The sequence below is a fragment of the Anoplophora glabripennis genome, unplaced genomic scaffold, assembly GCF_000390285.2.
Source record: "Anoplophora glabripennis isolate ALB-LARVAE unplaced genomic scaffold, Agla_2.0 scaffold1009, whole genome shotgun sequence".
Lineage (NCBI taxonomy): Eukaryota > Metazoa > Arthropoda > Insecta > Coleoptera > Cerambycidae > Anoplophora > Anoplophora glabripennis.
In genome coordinates, this window is record NW_019417140.1 from 39,621 (window position 1) to 59,216 (window position 19,596).

The 19,596-nt window shown below is 30.1% G+C and overlaps 1 protein-coding gene across 6 annotated transcripts in view; it reads left to right on the top strand.

Annotated features, from left to right (window-relative positions):
* The window catches only part of LOC108913781 (piezo-type mechanosensitive ion channel component), a gene marked incomplete at its 5' end in the record, with an annotated part of 120,390 nt that overhangs the window by 34,986 nt on the left and 65,808 nt on the right, over positions 1–19,596 (top strand). For 4 of the 6 annotated variants that reach the window (XM_018719402.1, XM_018719405.1, XM_018719403.1 and 1 more), the window contains 7 exon segments: positions 3,337–3,455; positions 8,608–8,716; positions 12,342–12,496; positions 12,548–12,639; positions 12,737–12,820; positions 13,034–13,141; positions 13,708–13,794. In XM_018719402.1, the coding sequence (XP_018574918.1) occupies positions 3,337–3,455; positions 8,608–8,716; positions 12,342–12,496; positions 12,548–12,639; positions 12,737–12,820; positions 13,034–13,141; positions 13,708–13,794 (754 nt within the window). 6 annotated transcript variants of the gene reach the window in all.

Genomic DNA, 19,596 nt, shown 5'->3' on the forward strand with positions numbered 1-19,596 from the left:
GTACCGAGTTGTTTATTTGTCTCCGTCCCATTGTTTTTTTATGGAATATACAAGTCTCTCTTCTAATTGCAGTCAATATTTAAATACTGCATACAATTTATCCTCTCTTTATAATTTATCTAGTGAGTGTTGGTTTTTTATGACATTATTTCTGTAACGAAATTGAAATGGTTATGAAATGAAATTTAAATTATTTGAACTTTTGGGGTTTTGTAACTTCAATATTAAATCTTATTTAAAGTGAAACAGCTAATTTCTTTGCAGCCATAATAGTCACATTTGGTCAGATGAAACACACTACTACCCGCACACTACTCGTCGGTGGTATAGCTTTCAGAGGAGATTCGGTGTCAATGTCAATGGCGATCGTTTAATTGGGCCGCATTTTCTACCTGAACATCTGAATGGGCCGCGTTACTAATTTTTAGTAGAATTGTTTGAAAACCTTCCCCTTCGGGCTTACAGCAAATGTTGTTAAAATATTAAAATTATGATGCTAATAAAAACTGATTTTTGGCAAGGCATGCTCAGACCTCGAGGTTCTTGCTGGGCAACAATAACAATTTAATATGTTGATTGCATAAATAAAAAATAATTTATAGCATTTTAAATTATTATTGGTTGACGTGAGCAAAACCGTTTATTTATTGTCTTTATATGAGCGAAAATATATAAATATGGCAACGTTGCATCTAGGGCGCGTTGTTCATAGGTTCATATCGTAGCCGTGCATAATATTGTGACGTCAGCCGGTCAGTAACAGCCTGAAAAGGGGGTTAAATAATGATTTGAAAATATTTTTTTTCAGCTTAAATATGCATTTAAATTTTTTTTTAATCACGCCATCGTATTATACTCATTTTTCTCTATCTGCTCTTAAAATTAATGACATTATAACTGAATCACCCTGTATATCAAGTACAATATTACTAGAACACAGTGACATGTGTCTAATATTATTAGTTTTTTTATATTTCCAAAGCTAAAAATGGACTGTCATACAAATTAAATTTTTAAATCTGTCGGTAAGTTGCATGACTATTTTGATTTAATATGTAAATAGGGCATAGCTGAGGAAAATAGGTAAAAATGATCAACAATTCTTCGTTGAAATTTTGTCTTTACAAACTTGAAAAAATAATACTGAAATTTTACTTTAACCGCTTAACGTGTTTACCCAAGTTAACATGAGTAAATATATTGTTTCTTTTTTGTTAACTTGAAATAACTTGAGGTTTGGATTTGACCAGTTTTTCAGATAGCAGTTCAGATTCAGAAAACATTTTTGATTTTTCTCTTAGCAGATAATGGTGCACATTTGAGAATATTTCATATCATTACTACTATCTTTTTCTTCTTAAAGCTAATGTAATAAATTTGTTTCTACTATTTTTTGTATGCACGAATTAACGTATACTGAGGGTTGCCTTTTATATTACGGAAATAGAGAACAAAAAAATAAATTAATTATCGTATATAGCTTTATTGTTTTTTAAAATATTATCCATGAAGATCAATACATTTTTGCATGTGCTTGGTATCTAAGCTTAAATTTTATAGAAATTTAATTTCCTGTAAAAATGTCATGTACATTTTGCTGTAAGTCTAGTCATTTATGAGACAAATGTAAAAATCGACAAAAATTTACTTTTAAAATTTTTTAGCAGTGAAACTGTTCAAGTGACCTAGATCCTACTATAGATACTTTCAAAGAACAAAGATTCCCCTATAATTACAATAAATTAATGTGCAATGCAGTTAAAAAGAAACGTATGTTTACGTGTTAAATGAATGGAAAAATTTTAAAATTAAATAGCTACTACCTATTTAAAATTAAAATTGAGAGCTAAAATTTGGTGAGAATTTTTTTTCCAATGTAGAACAACATTTAACCAATGGAGCGAAAAAAATGAAACAAATTTTAATGAAAATAATTTAATGAATATATATATTGTCAAAAATATTAAATACAGTAATGTATAGATAATCGGAAATCCCTATAATCCGAACGGCCAATTGTGTAAAATGCTATCCATAATCCGAACTTTTGCATTCCGTAATTTGAACTAGCATTACATATTTATCTTTGCACGTGCGCACACGTCTGTCCAAGAGCCACTTCATGATCTGATTATTTTAAGAATATTTCGACAGAAGGCTGTCGATCTAAACATCAAGAAATGCGTTCAAAGAACTCTTGACAATTTTGTTTAAAAAAACAATTAAAAGAGTAGAAGTAAATCTTAATTCTTTTTGCTATTGGTTAAATGTTAATCTTATCTTTTGAAATTCCAGTACGTATGCAACATATGTAGGATGTCCCTATTTCTCAGAAATTTGTTTTTATTTTCATTATGTTTGAAATGTATTACATACATATTTTATTTTGAAATATTTGGTAGAGGAATTATGTATATACAGCGTAGGAAAGTACTGATGGTCTATCAGAAGTTACGTGAGAGCGATAAAGTAAGCCATAATAAGAAGTGGATCTTATTTGTGGAAGGGCGAAACGGGTGGTGACTAAGAGACACCTTCATTATAGCCATCCTTCTCTATTGCATGGATTTCTATGGCTTACTTTATCGCTCTCACGTTACTTCAGATAGACCATCGGTACTTTCCTACCCTGTATATGATTAACTAAGGTATCTATAAATCAAACGTGTCTGAATTATAGATATCAATCATTATGAATTCTGTAATCCGAAAGTTTTTTCAGATTATCCCTACATTACTGTAGATAATCAAGATTTTTATGACGTTTGAAAAAGAGTACTCTGTATATAAAAAATCTTAATTATTTATAGTTATGCAGCAGTATATAAAAAAGTTTTTCAATATTTACTAAATGGAGAAACAGATAATTGAAAGAATATTAATATTTTTGGTCATTAATATAGATATTATTTTCACTACAGTGCATATAGTATTAATTATTCAATCAGTATGTTTTGACATACATCAATTTGTGAAACTCCAATACATACCCTAGTAAAAAAAAACTGAACCACAATCATAAGTTTATAAAATAAATATTCAAGAACCATTCTGCAGTTCTGAATAACTTTTTTAAACGATATTAATTAGTTTTAATAGAATTGCATGTTGCTGTAGCTTAATCGCAGATGCTTTACGCTTTAAAAAACTTCTTTAATATTACATAATGTAAATACTATACATAATCTAAATTAATTTTTGCATGTTTCATTCGCTACAGCTTAAATCCTTTAAAATATTACATTAATTTCGCTTTTATATAACAAGGCTATTTTATAATGCATGACCACAACATACAAAACAAATGTATTTAAACTAATTTATTTTATTTTATAGCTATTAGGTCTGGAGACTACTATATGTTTGATGACTTTGAGGATGATGAGATAGATCTCCTTCCTCAGGAATCCCTCGATCGAGAAAGTCGACTTGGTGAAAAACCAAATATTAGTGAGGTGGGTATTATGTTTTAATTAAATTTGCATTTTTTTTTGTAGAAAAAATATTTTATGAAAGCACTAGAATGTAATATAATATTTTGTATTAAAAACGTACACATGTTAAATTGTTCAAAATAATAAGATGTTTAAAAAAGAAAAATGTTCTCTAGTAAGGTTTTTCATTTAGAGAAACCGGATAATTTGTTGATGTGTTCAAATTTATTTTATCAAATTAGTAACAATGTGGATTTATAGTTAATAAGTACTGCAATGAAGACAGATGTTGGTACTGCCATACGAAGACATTCGCAATTGGAATTAAAAAGGCAATATAGCATGCCATTATCGCGACAAAAATCTGCTCGGTCACAACTATCAGCAGCATTTTCTGCTCCTCCCACAGTGAGTTACTTATAGTGTAAAAAACGATGACGTGTTGTATACCACTAGCACTTCTTTATTATTTGCTTAATTATTAGCTTTATTTCCTTTTTAAAAGCACATACCAGGATTACACTTTTATAGATATGTACATAAATAGGTTCCTTGGACAGACAAAGGCAGTCTTTTTGAACTCCATCATAATAGCTCTATTTTTGTGTAGAATATTTTTATCTTCCTATGTCTCTGACACAACCGATCACTACCTGAGTTGGAAATATAATGTATAGGGTATTTCAGAGTAATTAACTGTAAATTCTAGAGTCAACAGAATATTAAAGATTAAGAATAATATTCAAATATCATGCACAAAAAAATTAAATAAGGTCGGTATATATTTCTATGGTCACAGTATTATACCTAACATGTGTTTAATGTCTCCACGTGATACAGAAAATTAAACAGAATCAAAACATTGAATTTCTTTACTAACAATCAAATAGTTAGTAGCCTTTCAGTTCTGTCCTAAATTGACAGTAATTTCATAACATGTGAACATGCCCTTAGGTATTCTGTACTATTTTTTATTTTATTGTATTACCGACTATCATTTTATAGGTAATTTTATATACCTTTCCTTTACATGTTTATGAGTATAAATATAATTTGTTCAGTGGAGTCAAAAGAAAAAAATTAAATTAAATTTTCAAAATATGCTATAAGACATAATATTCTGTTCCTCTTTAATTCTTTAATCTTTATTAGAAACCAACTGAATACAGTGAATGTGCTTGGTTTTAATTTCACAAATTAAAAATCATGATTTCAATGGCAATGTTAACTATTCATACTAAATAAAGTATAATTACTTTAAGTTCATTGAGAACAGAATCTAATGTTCAAGTAAATTAGTAGTAAATTCAAAATTTTAAAATGATTTGCGAAGGGTTTTAAAATTAACATATTAATCATGCATCTCTCATACCTACCTACTTTATTCTAAACTTATCACACAGTTTGTATTTCAAAACTTTCAGTATGTATTGCCATCTGCGAAGGGCTGCAGGCCCCTCTATTCAATTATTCAGATATTCAATTAAATTATCTATTCAATTAGTCACATTATGATATATCTATTTCCATGGAGAGTGGGCTAAAAACTAGCATTCCACTGCACTTTCTAATTTAGTTCTTACCTTATAACCAATGGTCTAGTTAAGCTAGAGAGTTTTCAGTAGTATCAAAATATTAAGCTTTTAGATGCCTTTATTAGTTCAAATGTTATGACAGGTTAACTTGCGTTGTGATTGTATAAAAAAATGTTTTTAATTTTCACATATAAAGTGGTCTTTCATAACCAAAGAAAATGACAAAATGTTCTACTTTTCATAGCTAATTACAAATAGTATTTTGCTTATCAACAATTACGCTGATTTTAATTATTTAAATTTAAAACTTTTAATCAACTTAATGAACTATGAGAAATAAAATTGTATGTAACTTGATTTAATACAAAAATATTTTTTATGCAAAATTTTTATACATATTTCGACGCTTTATTTTAATTATATATTTATAATAAACTTATATAATATATTTTTAAAAAAGTAAGGAATGTTTATGGTCAGATACACTGTTTATTTTATTTTTTTATTCAACATTTTTCAATTAATTTTGTGAAGTTACATTGTTATAAACGACAAAATTGTTAATTAAAAATATAGAATAATATGCAGTATGCTGCAACATGTACATTACTCGACGTTTTTTTGAAATAACAAATTATAAAAAAAATGGTGTATGCCTTAATATATAAAAATTTTATTATTACTAAAAATTATTCGATTTTTTTCATACAAGTTTGCTTTGATATAAAAATTAATAGCGCACTCTTACCTGATTTATAGTCATTACTCTTACTTTTGTTAATAGAGTTAACATAATATCCAAAATATAAATATAATGTATAAAGCTGAATGATATGTATACATATATCGATGCGATGGGCATGATTTGCACGTGCACATTTCCGCGGTTCCCCATGCACACATGTTTATCATCAGCAGATCATAAAGTACCGGTAATAAAAGTGTCGCATACCTGCATTTAATTTCCAAAGTCTATGCAAGCACATGACTACCGTACCCTTAAGAAGCCATTTGTTTTTATTGAGGTGCAGTAAGAACGATTCGGACCCGGAGTTTGAGGCTTAGCCTGGTCCACTATATAATTCTTTTTATAGCAGTCTGCTTAAGCATACAAAATTATTTTCAGAATAAATTGTGCATCCCAGATTTTGTGAAAAAGAAAAATAAGTGGATCAAGAGTAGCGACTATAAATCAGATAAGAGTACGCTATTAATTTTGATATCAAAGCAAACTTGTATGAATAAAATCGAAAAATTTTTAGTAATAACAAACAGTTTTATATATTAAGTATTAAGGTATACACTATTTTTTTTATAATTTGTTATTTCAAAAAACGTCGAGTAATGTACGTGTTGCAGCATACTGCATATTATTCTATTTTTTTAATTAACAATTTTGTCATTTATAACAGTAACTTAACAAAATTAATTGCAAAATGTTGAATAAAAAAAAATAAAATAAACAAGTGTACCTGAACATAAACATTCTTTACTCCTCAAAATAGCCATCAACCACAGACTCCACCTCTTCATTGTTGACAAATCTTTTACCACCGACCCATTTGTACAAGTTTGAATAGAGAATATAATCCAAGGGGGCTAAATCTGGCGAATAAGGTGTATGAAAAAACAATTCAAACTTTAACTCATCGAACAGGTGCATTGTCTTGATTAAATAACACTTTCTTTTTCACCAAATGTGGCTGTTTTTTTTTGTCACTTGAACTCTGCAATAAGTTTGCATAATACTTACCGCTAATTGTTTTTTATTTTTGAAGATGATCAATGAAAATTGTTCCACAAGCATCCCAAAAAATTGGTGCCATGACCTCACCTGCAGATGGAACTGTATTTGCCTTCTTTAGAGTAGATTCTCACTTTTCAGTCCATTGTTTGGACTGTTCTTTTGTCTCAGGTGTGAAATGATGGTACCATGTTTCATCCATGGTTATGAATCGACACAAAGACTGGGCTTTATTGCTGTGAAACATCATCAAAAACTTGATTGCCTGCCTTTTTAAAATGCCTGACATGTCTGTTAGCTCGCTCCCCTTTAGTCAACGCCCAACGATCATCCAATATTTTTCTGTGAATTTTATCCGCCATTTCTGGTGTGATCAACTCATTTAATCGACCACTGTGATGTTCGTCTTGGTAGCTCGTATGGCTTCATTTAAACTCAGCCACCCAACATTTTATCATTGTTGTAAACAAAGAAACAGACTCTCCCGGAGTAGAATTCAGCTTGGCTTTGATATTGATTGGTCAGAGACCTTGCAAATGTATCAATCACATAATGATTCTGTGTTTACAAATTCACTGAGAGCATTCACTACTGATGGCTGCCAAACAAATACTAAACAATATAGCGGCTTCAAACTTAAACTTTATAAGATTGGTACTTTCTATTCTAGTAATTTTTTTCACACAACAACCACCACCATCATATGTCAAGACGGATACTTTTGGTACTACTCTCGTATATATACCGAGTGCCCAGAAATAAGTGCCATAATTTTAAACATATATTTAATTTTCAAAAGCAACAACTTTTGTCTAATATGATTTTTCAAAATTGCACATTTTTCTGAGGCATTTCATACCCATTAAAATAACGCTAATGAACTACCTATGAATTAAATAAATATCTAAGTAACATATATATGAATGTTTTATGGACCCCATTTTCTTAAAATTTTTTGCAAGTCTAGATACTATTTCCCATTTTTGTGCTTTTTTCTGTCTATTAGTAACTTAACTAAACGTTTTACTTATGCTCCAGTGGAAGGTAACAAATATACCAAATTTAAATAAATGGTTCTTAAAAACCAAGGGAGATTTTGAAGTAAATTAGACAAAAAGTTGTTGCTTTTGATGAGTTAAATGTGTGGCAAAATGTTGGCACTTATTTCTGGAACACCCTGGATGCAGCAATACAATACAACACATTTGTTTCAATGCCCATTGTACTGATTCAGATTTTGTATAAAATTGAAGTGATTTATTAGTGGTAACTGATAAAAACGTAATACATTAAAAAGTTTTTACTTAAGTATACTTACATATAGTGTGTAATACATTAGGAGATTTTCTACAACTTGTGTAATATTTCAAACTGGTTACATAAATAATTATTTAATATAAAATAAATAGCAATGTAATTTTTCTTTTTTGGTAATAGCAAAACAGTGATTCTGCAGTAAGCTATTATCATTATTCACTGAATTAGTTGATATCCAAAATTAACAGTTTCTCTCAGTATAACATTTAAATTACTGATATTTGCGAAACATTCTGTCAGAGTATTTCAAAGATTTGCATTAAAAAAACAAATACAATTTTGATATGTGTATGCATTTAATTTTTTTCAAATTCTTTAATTTAATTATCAATTTTTTAGATTTGGCTGATTTTTTTTCAGTAATATTTGCTAATTATTGTTTTAATTTACACTGGATCTATCTCTTTGTGACATTTTCATATTATTAGTTTGAAATTGCTTCTGTATATAAGTATAACTTATCATCTTCACAAAATTGTCAAATGTAAGAGAGATCACTCTAAATGTTCTTAAAATTGTTACAATGATAGACACTTTTTTTAAAACAATTTTTATTATTTTTAACTTTTCCACATAGATCGAGGAACACGAACCAAGAAGTGTGCGCATTCGAGAACTTCCAAAAGACGACGATCCACAACCAGGTACTAGCAAAGATGAAGATATCAGTGAATTAACAGAACCTAGTGAGTAATATTGTTTAGTGACGAGCAAAAAGTACTCATCATATGGGAAACATTTTTTTTATTAGACTTTGGTATAGACAGTATCGTTTCTGTGTAATTAGACAATTCGTCAAACAGTGCTGTTTGTCTTTATATATCTAGCAAAAAAAAAAAAATAATGTCTCAAAAGCAACCTTGTATAAACAGGTATTGCAAAGTGTTATTAAAGAAAGTTGTTTAGAATTAAATTTTGAAGTTATATATAAATTTTGGAAGTGATTGATAGATGTAAATGAATTACCATTTTTTTTATATTTTCAGTTTTTAAGATTTGCATCTGCAGTGCTCAGTTTACTTAATAAATACCAGAGTCCCACGTGATTAAATTTATAATAGATGTTCAAAATGATCACCTTCATTTTCCAAACATAAATTTACTCTGCATTTCATGCCTTCAAAAACGGGTTCAAGTTCATTTGGTGTCATAATGTTTATTTCATGTTCAATTGCTGTTGCCAGCTGTTCAAATGTGTGGAGAGGATGTTTAAATATCTTGTTTCTGATATGGCCAAACATAAAAATTTAAATTCAATAAAATCATGCAGATTTTTGTAGCGCAAGTTCTATAATTCTCACTTTTTACATAATCAGATAAATGTACCTATGTCTTTACAATTATCGTTTAAATGTTCATTATCGATAATATCGTACTCGTTGGTTGTGTTGTGATCAGGAGGACATAACAACATGAACCTTTTAGGGATGCATATGCAGCTGCTTCTTTAATGCGTTGTGACAAGTCCCAACTGATACACCTACGGACATATCAATATAATATGTGCAGTTACTTCTTGTAAATACACAAATTAAGAAGCATAAAGCTGTAAGATTTTATGCTGATAAAAAATACATTCTAAAGAATAGTAATATCATACAAATTTTGTAAATTGTTTATTAACCATTTTTCAACTTTACCTTTTGGGTTAAAAAATGTACATAATTCAAACTGTATTAAGTTTATCACAGTACCTGTTTGAGTAGATCACTATGAAACAGGTTTCTTCGGACTTTTCACCACTAAATGTCTTCAACAACATTTTCTGTTGAAACAGTAGGTTTGCTTGTCAATTTGCCCTTGTAAATGCAATATTTTCCCTTATATCTTTTAATAAGGCTTCAAAAAATTGTTCCATACATGATTGCAAAGAGTAAGACCAAGTTCCATCTGCGTGTCTTGTTCCGGTCTAAACGGCATTTTTATACAAATTTACGAGAAATAAGAATCTAATAAATGAACATAATCTTAGGGTATTCGTTTAACTTACGGAAAAAATTTCCAATTTTTGGAGTTCTGATAAGATCAATTTTTTTTTAACTCAACAGACAGATTAATTTGTAGAAAGGCACCACAGAAATACTGATAAATGATGCTAAATTATACAATCAACAGACATAAAAACATGAAAAATTACAAGTGCCTCTGGATTAACGTTTCATCTAGGGTCTTAATTGGTAATTTTTCCTTCATAATTTCGAAATACCAACTTAAGAAAATCAAATTTCTTAAGCGCCAAAACAAATTTGGTCATGTGGGACTCGGGCATTTATGAAGGTACTGTACTTTTTAATATAACAGTTAAATGCAAAGTAAATTTGAGATTTTTATTGTTTAAAAAAATTTGGTTTTTTAAACCACATTACTTGACCAACATTTCTTAACCATCTGATTAATTTTATAGAAAGAAAAGTAAAGAGTTAAACTATTGAAAATATTATTAACTACGTTTTTAAAAATATTATTGGGAGGCTAAAATAGTACACTTAATGAAAAAATTTATTCTGGATAATAAATTTAACAATATAAATGTATAAAAAATGTAAACCTTTTTTCGGTTGTGTCATTAAATGATATTGGTGACAGCTCGGCACTGCAGATGACTGGTTTGGATGCGATTTTCAGAATGCGAAGCAAATATTTTTTAAAAAATTGTAGAAGATTCAACATTTTTAGAATTTCCTTTCAAAATATATAAAAATATTTCATGTTTCTTAATTTTTAAAACAATACATAAATTCTCGGATCCTCTTTTGTTCTTATTTGAAATTTCTTGTAAAGTTGTTTATTTAAATCTTGAAGTTTTATTGGAAAGTTGCAATATTGCAATAATGTAACAAAGACTACAAAATGATTATTGTCAGGGTCGGACTAACCTGTGGTGAGACCCAGAGGCTAGGGTTTGCAATCCCGCAGTCTTTTTTTTCCAGCTGGAAATTTGCGGTAAATTCGCCTTTACAGCGGGATCCCGCTGTAATTCCCGCGAGAGATTTAAAAATATATTTATATATGAAAATAATAATGCTATTATTGTGGAATGTTTATTTTTAATCAAATGAAATATAAATAATTCTTGGTATTTAAAAATCAACAGATAAGCATTATATAGATTAAAAACTATGTTTATTAACTAAGAATCAACAGAAATCAACACATCAATAATATAATACTTTTGTTATTTTTACATAGATATTATTATGTCTCTAGTTACTTAACGTACTTGTTGCTGTTAAATTACTAAATTTATAAACTTCTAGGTTAAGTTAGTAATTTAATTGTAGTAACAATTTCTAAAAAAATATTTGCTAGATACATCGATAATATACTTCGGAATATGACAGTTTAGAGAAAATTGCAAAGAGATATTAGGCATACTTCATTTGGCTGTCATTCATTTACTAATTAAGGTAATAACTTGATTCTTTCGGTAACGGCAAACGAAAAACAAATATTTTTTAATGTATTTGAAGAATGTTAGAAAACTGCAATTTCAATAAAAACAGCGTCGAAAATATTGTTTTGTCTTAATAAATTTAAGATTTTGCTAGGTAAAAATGCCGTATGTGCAGTATGTGCTACATTTTCAACAGAAATTAATAGAAGAACCAAAACATGTACATCCTATACATGATATTTTGAATGTTCTTACAGGGTTTTTTACTAATTTTTAATATTAATAATATTCAACGCTTCTGCTAGAGAAGAAAGCCGTATGTGGTCACATGCGGCGTTTATACTATGTACCTCTTAATGAAATAGATGTACATAAATCTGCTAAGTGACAATAATAGAAATTTAAAATGTACAAATTTTTAAATTAAAAGAAACAAAAACGATATTTTTGATATTTGTAGATGGGTCACAAAACTGCATATACGGTCTTTTAACTATTAGTTATATATAAAATTTTACTTTGTAAACACTTTTTTTCTCGAAAATAAATAAACGAATCAAGGAATTTGTTTGAATGATGCAAAGATCTGCCGATTTTAATCATTTCTTTCGCTCGATTGATCGATGCTATCACAGGGGAACGGGATGCGCACGCAAACCAAACAGGGCGCTCGCTACACGCTATTCAAAAATTTCCCGCGCGGGAATTACCGCACAAATGCGGGAATTCCGCAGGTCTCATTGACATGCGGGAAATTGCTGGAATGCTGTAAAGCGGAATGCGGGATTGCAAACCCTACCAGAGGCTACAAGCTCTGCGGAGGCCATTTTTCTAATAAAAAAAAACCTAAACACGGTTTGGTTTAATTCTACGACCCAGGGTTATAGCCTTGTAACATTAAAATTTTTCTGTTGCAGAAGTCACAATTCGTAGGAAGATAATAAATGCATTATTATTTGTATGGGCATTTATTGAAAGTGCAATGATTAGTTTAACCAATTTTCTGAACAGTTACTCTCGAAGTTACAGATATGTACTAAAAGTATTGGCAGAAGAGAAAAAAAATTTAAAGGTAAATAATTACTTAAATCATTATGTTGTTACAATGTCTTTTTAATTTAAGGAAAAAACAAATTATAGTATTGGACTCAGACTAGGCTCTACACAAGTGTGGCAACCTGCTGGATCATACCATACACTTTTACAACAATCACAGTATGTAGTAGTCCTTAATTAATTTTCTATGATTACATTTTAAGCTCAAATAGTTTTTAGTAGTAGTTTGTAGACAATAGTTATTTTTATTATCCAGTGAAGGATCACCAGTGTTTTCAATCTCCACTGCAGGAATTTTCAATCCATCAGATTCTTATAGAATAGCATTGGTTGCCGAAAGGTGTGTGATATTTTTGTTTGACTATTATTTTCTTCTCTGTACGTTCTTGTAACTATTTTTAATTATGGAAGCCAGAGATAAATATTGCTAGATCTTCCCATTTTCTTTTATTTTATTAAAATATTCTCGATAACTTCATAAAACAATACCTTCATTTATCAACATTCTGAAACTTACTTAGTGTCATAAATAACTTGTGATGCTTTGATTTAGGATGGCCTCAGTCCAAAACAGTGAAAGTGAGGAGAAACCTCCAAATAGTGAAGAAAGTGATACAAAAGCACTGGCTATGGCTTTACCTTATTCTTCTGACCTGGAGAGGTATAAATATTAAACCTTCAGCCACATTTTTATTTCCCACCAGACAGTGATATATAAAAAATTTCACAAAGGTGTTTAAACAGCTTCTTGCAATAATCCTGTTATTAATCTTTTAATTCCTTTATTGAGTGGTTAAGGATAAGAGAGATTTACGAAACACATAATCATATTTTATTATTCTCGTTTATACTGTAAAAAAGAAACGCTGGTCTACTATTCAATACTACTTTACATTATAGTGATTATTATTATGATTCATAGCTGAAATATGAAGTAGGTACCTTCGGAATTGATTTTTGGTTAAAACATTAATTGACTTGTACGGTAATTATCTCAGATTAACTAGTATTCCTCAATATGATAAAGTAATTAAAATTTATAATGGTTACTGTTTGCAAGAAGTTGTATTGGAATAAATTTAATATAATTAAACATTTCTTTTAATCCATTTATAAATTTATAATGGAATAACATTGGTATTTTGTAAAACTGTATTAAAAGAAATGTTGGAATGACTGCCAGTAGTAAAGTAGTCTGGCTGTTATGCCTGTATATGTTGGCTGTAGGCGCAAGGCGAGTGTACTCACGGTTCCTGAAATTCGTATTCTGGCTCCAAGTTTGGAACGTGGACTAGACTCTCCATGTTCTTCAAGGTAAAAGGCACCAAGCTAAGATGTCGTGTGCTTTTGGCTTTGTTTATATATCTTCACATTGTTAAGCTTTTTTCAGTTCACAAAGTCCACACTCGTTTCAGATTTAATTGCAAGGTTTTTTTTTTTAAGTCTCGTATTGTGCTATTTTATATAATGTCTCTTATAAATTATATATTTCTGTATTAAAGAAACTTATTTTCATTGTATATACAGGCTGCTACAAATTCACTTATCACTACAGGGATCTCGGAAATGGTAAGAGATACGAAGTAGCTTAAATGGGGGCAAAGTTGCATAATCAGGGGACTAACATTCTGTCTCTAAAAAATCAAGGCTAACACGTAGTTTTCGAAATATTTGAAAAAAAAAACGAAATTTTGGAAATCCGTTTTTGTTTTATTTCAGCCTTGTTTGAGGTGATATAGAAAAAAGAAGAACACTTTTTCATGGCAACTTTTTGCCCTCTATCGAATGGCATAATCAATTTTTATATGTAACGCTTTGTCTCTCCAGGACCATCATCAACTTAATTTTTTTAAATACGACCCTGGATATTTTACTATATTTTTTGCAAGCCTTCATGTCCCCCAATACTGTACTGTCTCAGCCCGAATCAGATTCAGATGTTTTGTCTTGAAAAATTCATCTTCAATGTATTCGAGCCAAATTTATCTAAATTTATTTAGATTTCTGATTATTGAATTATCATACACTCTAAGTGTCATTAGACCCTGTGCGATCCACCTAGTTACTTAAACTATTACCATCACACGTTACCATAAAATTATATTAGAGTTTTAATCTCCATCACCTGGTCATACATAATTTGATGTTGTTGCGTCAAAATTAAAACATTACAATTTTAATTTCATTATGACAATTTAATTCTTAAAAATGCATATGAACAACCAAAACTCCAAACAAATATTATACTTAAAAAACTACAGTAAATGTTCAAAAACGTTTCCATTTTGGCAATTGTTGAAAATGAAGATAAGTGTATTATGATCGGAATTTATTATATCTGTAACCACAACTGCGAAAGAGCATGTCATGTATTTGTATGAATATCCTGAAAAAAATTAGATCGAAATTTGTTTAAATTTTGAGCACTCGAGAAACCTAGAAAAACTATAAGCACGGGATTAAAACTAATAATGTTTTATTGTAACGTGTGATGGTAATAGTTTAAGTAACTAAGTGGATCTCACAGGGCCTAATGACACTTAGAGTGTACGATAATTCAATACTCAGAAATCTAAATAAAAAATTTAGATGAATTTGGCTTGAATACATTGAAGATGAATTTTTTGAGACAAAACGTCTGAATCTTGTTCGGGCTGAGACAGTAGAGTATTGGGGGACATGAAGGCTTGCAAAAAATATAGTAAAATATCCAGGGTCGTATTTAAAAAAATGAAGTTGATGATGGTCCTGGAGAGACAAAGCATTACATATAAAAATTGATTATGCCATTCGATAGAGGGCAAAATGTTGCCATGAAAAAGTGTTCTTCTTTTTTCTATATCACCTCAAACAAGGCTGAAATAAAACAAAAACGGATTTCCAAAATTTCAGTTTTTTTTTCTTCAAATATTTCGAAAACTAAATATGTTAGCCTTGATCTTTTAGAGGCATAATGTTGGGCTCCTGATTATGCAACTTTGCCCCCATTTAAGCTACTTCGTATCTCTTACCGTTTGTGAGATCCTTGTAGTGAGAAGCGAATTTGTAATAGCCTGTATAGTGTCCCAAAAGGAATGGAGGATTTGAAAAGTGCACCGTTTTAATCCCGAAGAGTTCACAGCATTGTACAGGATTATATCTTGTAGTAACCGCGTTGCGTTCATACAAAATGGAGCTCTATGCGACAGATAAGCTAGTGAAAATTGTGAAAATTCATTACAATTGCGGAGAGTGTATAGCTGAGACTGTGCGAAAATTATGTAGAATTTTCTGTAGAAGGAAAAACTCATATGAAACAACTGTGAAAAGATTAGTTGCCAAATTTGAACAAACTGGTTTTGTTGCAAACAATAAAAAAACAGGCCGGTCTCATACTGGTCGTTCAGCCCAAAATATTTCTACGATGAGTGATAGTCGCGGAAATTTCCGTAACCTCAGTGCGCCATCGGTCACTGCAATTAAACATGTCAAAAAGTACAATGCAGTAGATTTTAACAAAAGATCTGCATCTGCATCCATTCAAAATTCAGCTAACCCAGGAATTGAAACCAGCCAACCATTTCATGCGCCGGACATTCGTTGATAGACATTTTATCTAACCATGTTTACTACAACGTGTGACTCTGCACAATGTTACCAAGTCTTTGGAACGAAAATGGCACACAATTCACATCCTGCATTACTTTTGGGACACATTTTATGTATTACTTCTTGTGTGGATAATTTTGCACAATTGTGATTATATATATATATATATATGAAGATATGACACATATATATATATAAAGATATGACACATCTCAAACAAATGTTCTTTTTCGTATTTTCATAGGTCATGGATTCTTATACTTAAATAAATACATAATTATTAAGTCAAGTACCTTTTTAAGTTGTTTTTAAATATACTAAAGGATTTGAATACTTATAAATTTATATACAGGCTATTACAAATTTGCTTCTCACTACAGGGATCTCGGAAACGGTAAGAGATACGAACTAGCTTAAATGGGGGCAAAGTTGCATAATCAGGGGACCAACATTATGCCTCTAAAAAATCAAAGCTAACACGATTAGTTTTCAAAATATTTGAAAAAAACCGAAATTTTGGAAAACCATTTTTGTTTCATTTCAGCCATTTCATTTGAGGTGATATTGAAAAAAGAAGAACACTTTCTCATGGCAACTTTTTGCCCTCTAACAAGTGGCATAATCAGTTTTTATATGTAACATTTCGTCTCTCCAGGACCATCATCTTCATTTTTTTAAATATGACCCTGGAAATTTTATTTATATATCTATCAGTTTGCAAAAGGAAGCTCATATATTGATATTTACACTTTAATTATATGTGGAAACGTAGAAATGTTGTATGTTCAGAGAATGAATTTTAGACACTTACCGTCCATTGCTCACATAAAGTGTAATCCAGGTGTTGGCTGTACAGGGAACACTGTCACCCAATGGGACACATAATTTAGAAGGAACAAAAAAAAACACCAGAACTTCCAAGGAAGGTTTTTTAATAACAGTAAAAAGTAAAACAAACAAAGCAACGACGACACAGCAGATTCAAACAAGCAATTTATATGCAACAACGTATTCCGAGATCCGAGATTGAAATAAGATATTAACTATGACTAAATTAACCCCGAGATTCTACCGCTAAATAGACTGCGCAGGCGATATATTTGTACTTGAAAATAGAGTCAAAAGCAGTTTGATTTGAATTCCTAGCTGCTCCTGTTGGTAAGATATTCAAATTTTTGTTTTTTTTTATAGGAAAATTTTAATTTTATGGTATATTACAATACGTAAGAATTACAATGCTTAAAAACATCCTTACACACACACACACACGCACACGCGCACACTAAAAAACGAAAAATTTGAATATCTTACAAACAGGAGCAGCTAGGATTTCCATTCAAACTGATTTTGAGTCTATTTTTAAGTACAAATACATCGCCGCTTTCAGTTTTTGTCGTCATTTTTATGCGATATAAAGTTTCTTCCTGCCCACCGTGTGCACACTTTTCGGAGATTTCCCTAGATTTCGCTCCGCCCCGCTTCGACCCATCCATTTTGAGTTCACAAGTTGTTGTTATTATCTCGGCCCCTCACCTACTCTCCTGAACATCGGGAACGTTCCAGAGAGTATTTTACCATATCAGGTTAATAATTATTTAATAAACTAAATTTACATTTATATAAATAATTCTGTGACCAGACTGAATTTACGTATAGCAAGCGGGACGAAGATAAACTGGTCAATCTTATTCTATTGTCTTATAGCTGGAAAAAGCTTATCCATACAAAAAAACAGTTTTAAAATATTCATTTTTTTCCTTCTGCCCTGCTAGCATGGCACCTGATAGCTGCGACTCTTATCGGCCACATGCCAATAACATTTTGATGAAGTTAACTTTATGCTTGTTCTAATTACCGGTTTTGTAAATTTATTTCTTGCGACAACGGTTTGCAAATGACCCTCTCAATGAACAGACTTACTTAAAACCCTTTCTGTCCATGGTTGTTTCTTTGGCCTAATAGAACTATCGGGTCCCAATCGTTCTGAAAATCAGCCAAGAAATTATGCACTTTTGGCTTTTTTTTACAATATTATCTCAGATATAAAACAAAAATAAAGCATGACAAAATATATAATATGCATTTATACAAGTCGGTGCACACTGAACAAAAATTAGAAAACAGATTCATTTGAACATAAACCCACAAAAGCCTAATGAGTGGTAGATTTTAACTATATTTTTCCTTACTTATTCTCATTTATTTGGTACATTAAACACTTTCTTGGGGACTAATGTAATGTACGAATTACTGTTTGAAATGTATTAAAGGGTGATATTTTTTTTACTACTAAAATCCCTTAATTTTTTTTGCAATAGCCCTTACTCTTGTTTTGGAAAAAGAAAACTACACCGTTTTTATCTTCTATCTTCTTTATCTCCATTCTTTTAAATCTTTAATTGTTTTTAATATCAGAATGTGAATAGGCACACTTTCCATTTTTTGTGGTTTGTAGATTCACTTTAAGTACAGCTATAATAAAATAATTTCAACCTTGGTGACTTATCTGTGATTATTACCATTGCTATCTATTCATCTACATATATGTAAAACAAATGTATTTAACTTACTATCCAACACAGGCAAGTCCTATTCCAAGATAGTGAATGATTTGTGTAATTATTTACTTAAAATAAAAAAGGTACCTAATAAATAAAAGCAATAATAAAAAAATATATACAAATGAGAACAACTGTATTGCTGTCTTAAAAGTGAAATGTTCCTTTGTTTTTTATTTGGTGGTTGAATATTGCAGCGCTCTGTATAATTACGATTTTCTTAAATGGAAAATGGTCGATAGGTTTTATACTCTGAAAATCCCTTTTTGATATACCTCCATTTTGATACTTTTCCTTCAAAACTTTTTTATGTTTAAAAAATTAAGACGTCTCTCTCAGTTTTTTTTTTAAATCCTCTTATGTGTATGTATGTGGTAACTAAGCTAAAATGGAAATCCGTTTCAATTGTTAAGGTCACTTTAATTGGTAAGGTCACTGATACTCAAAATGCATTTCCATTGTAAAAGATTTGTATATATGAAATAATTTTAAATAAATGTACACAAAAGTTGAGTAATGAACATACTGTATAAATAAATTTATGTCAGCGGTGACTGTGACTCGATTACAAAACTTATTTTAATGAGAAAAAAACAACTGCATAATGTAGATCCTTAATCATAAGCAAAGAGCTAAACATTGCATTGTTTCCAGCACTCACAAAAGACTGCTTGTACCACTTCAGTGGTGAAAACTGAACAAAGTAGTAACATTGCAGATAATTACTAGGACTGTGAATTAATTTTGGGAGATTTACAATAGATGGCATAACTTATGCAATATCGCATTGGACACTTCTGTAACTATATTCATGTCAAAGCTCTGTCATTAAGCTTTACTTTTTATTATGTGACATTTTGCTGAAGTGTGAACAACATAAAACAACATATTTTTTCTCACTTCCGAAGATGCTGAATTATGAGCCAACAAAACAGCATTTGCAGGAAGTTTATTTCTCTTGTTAATTCAA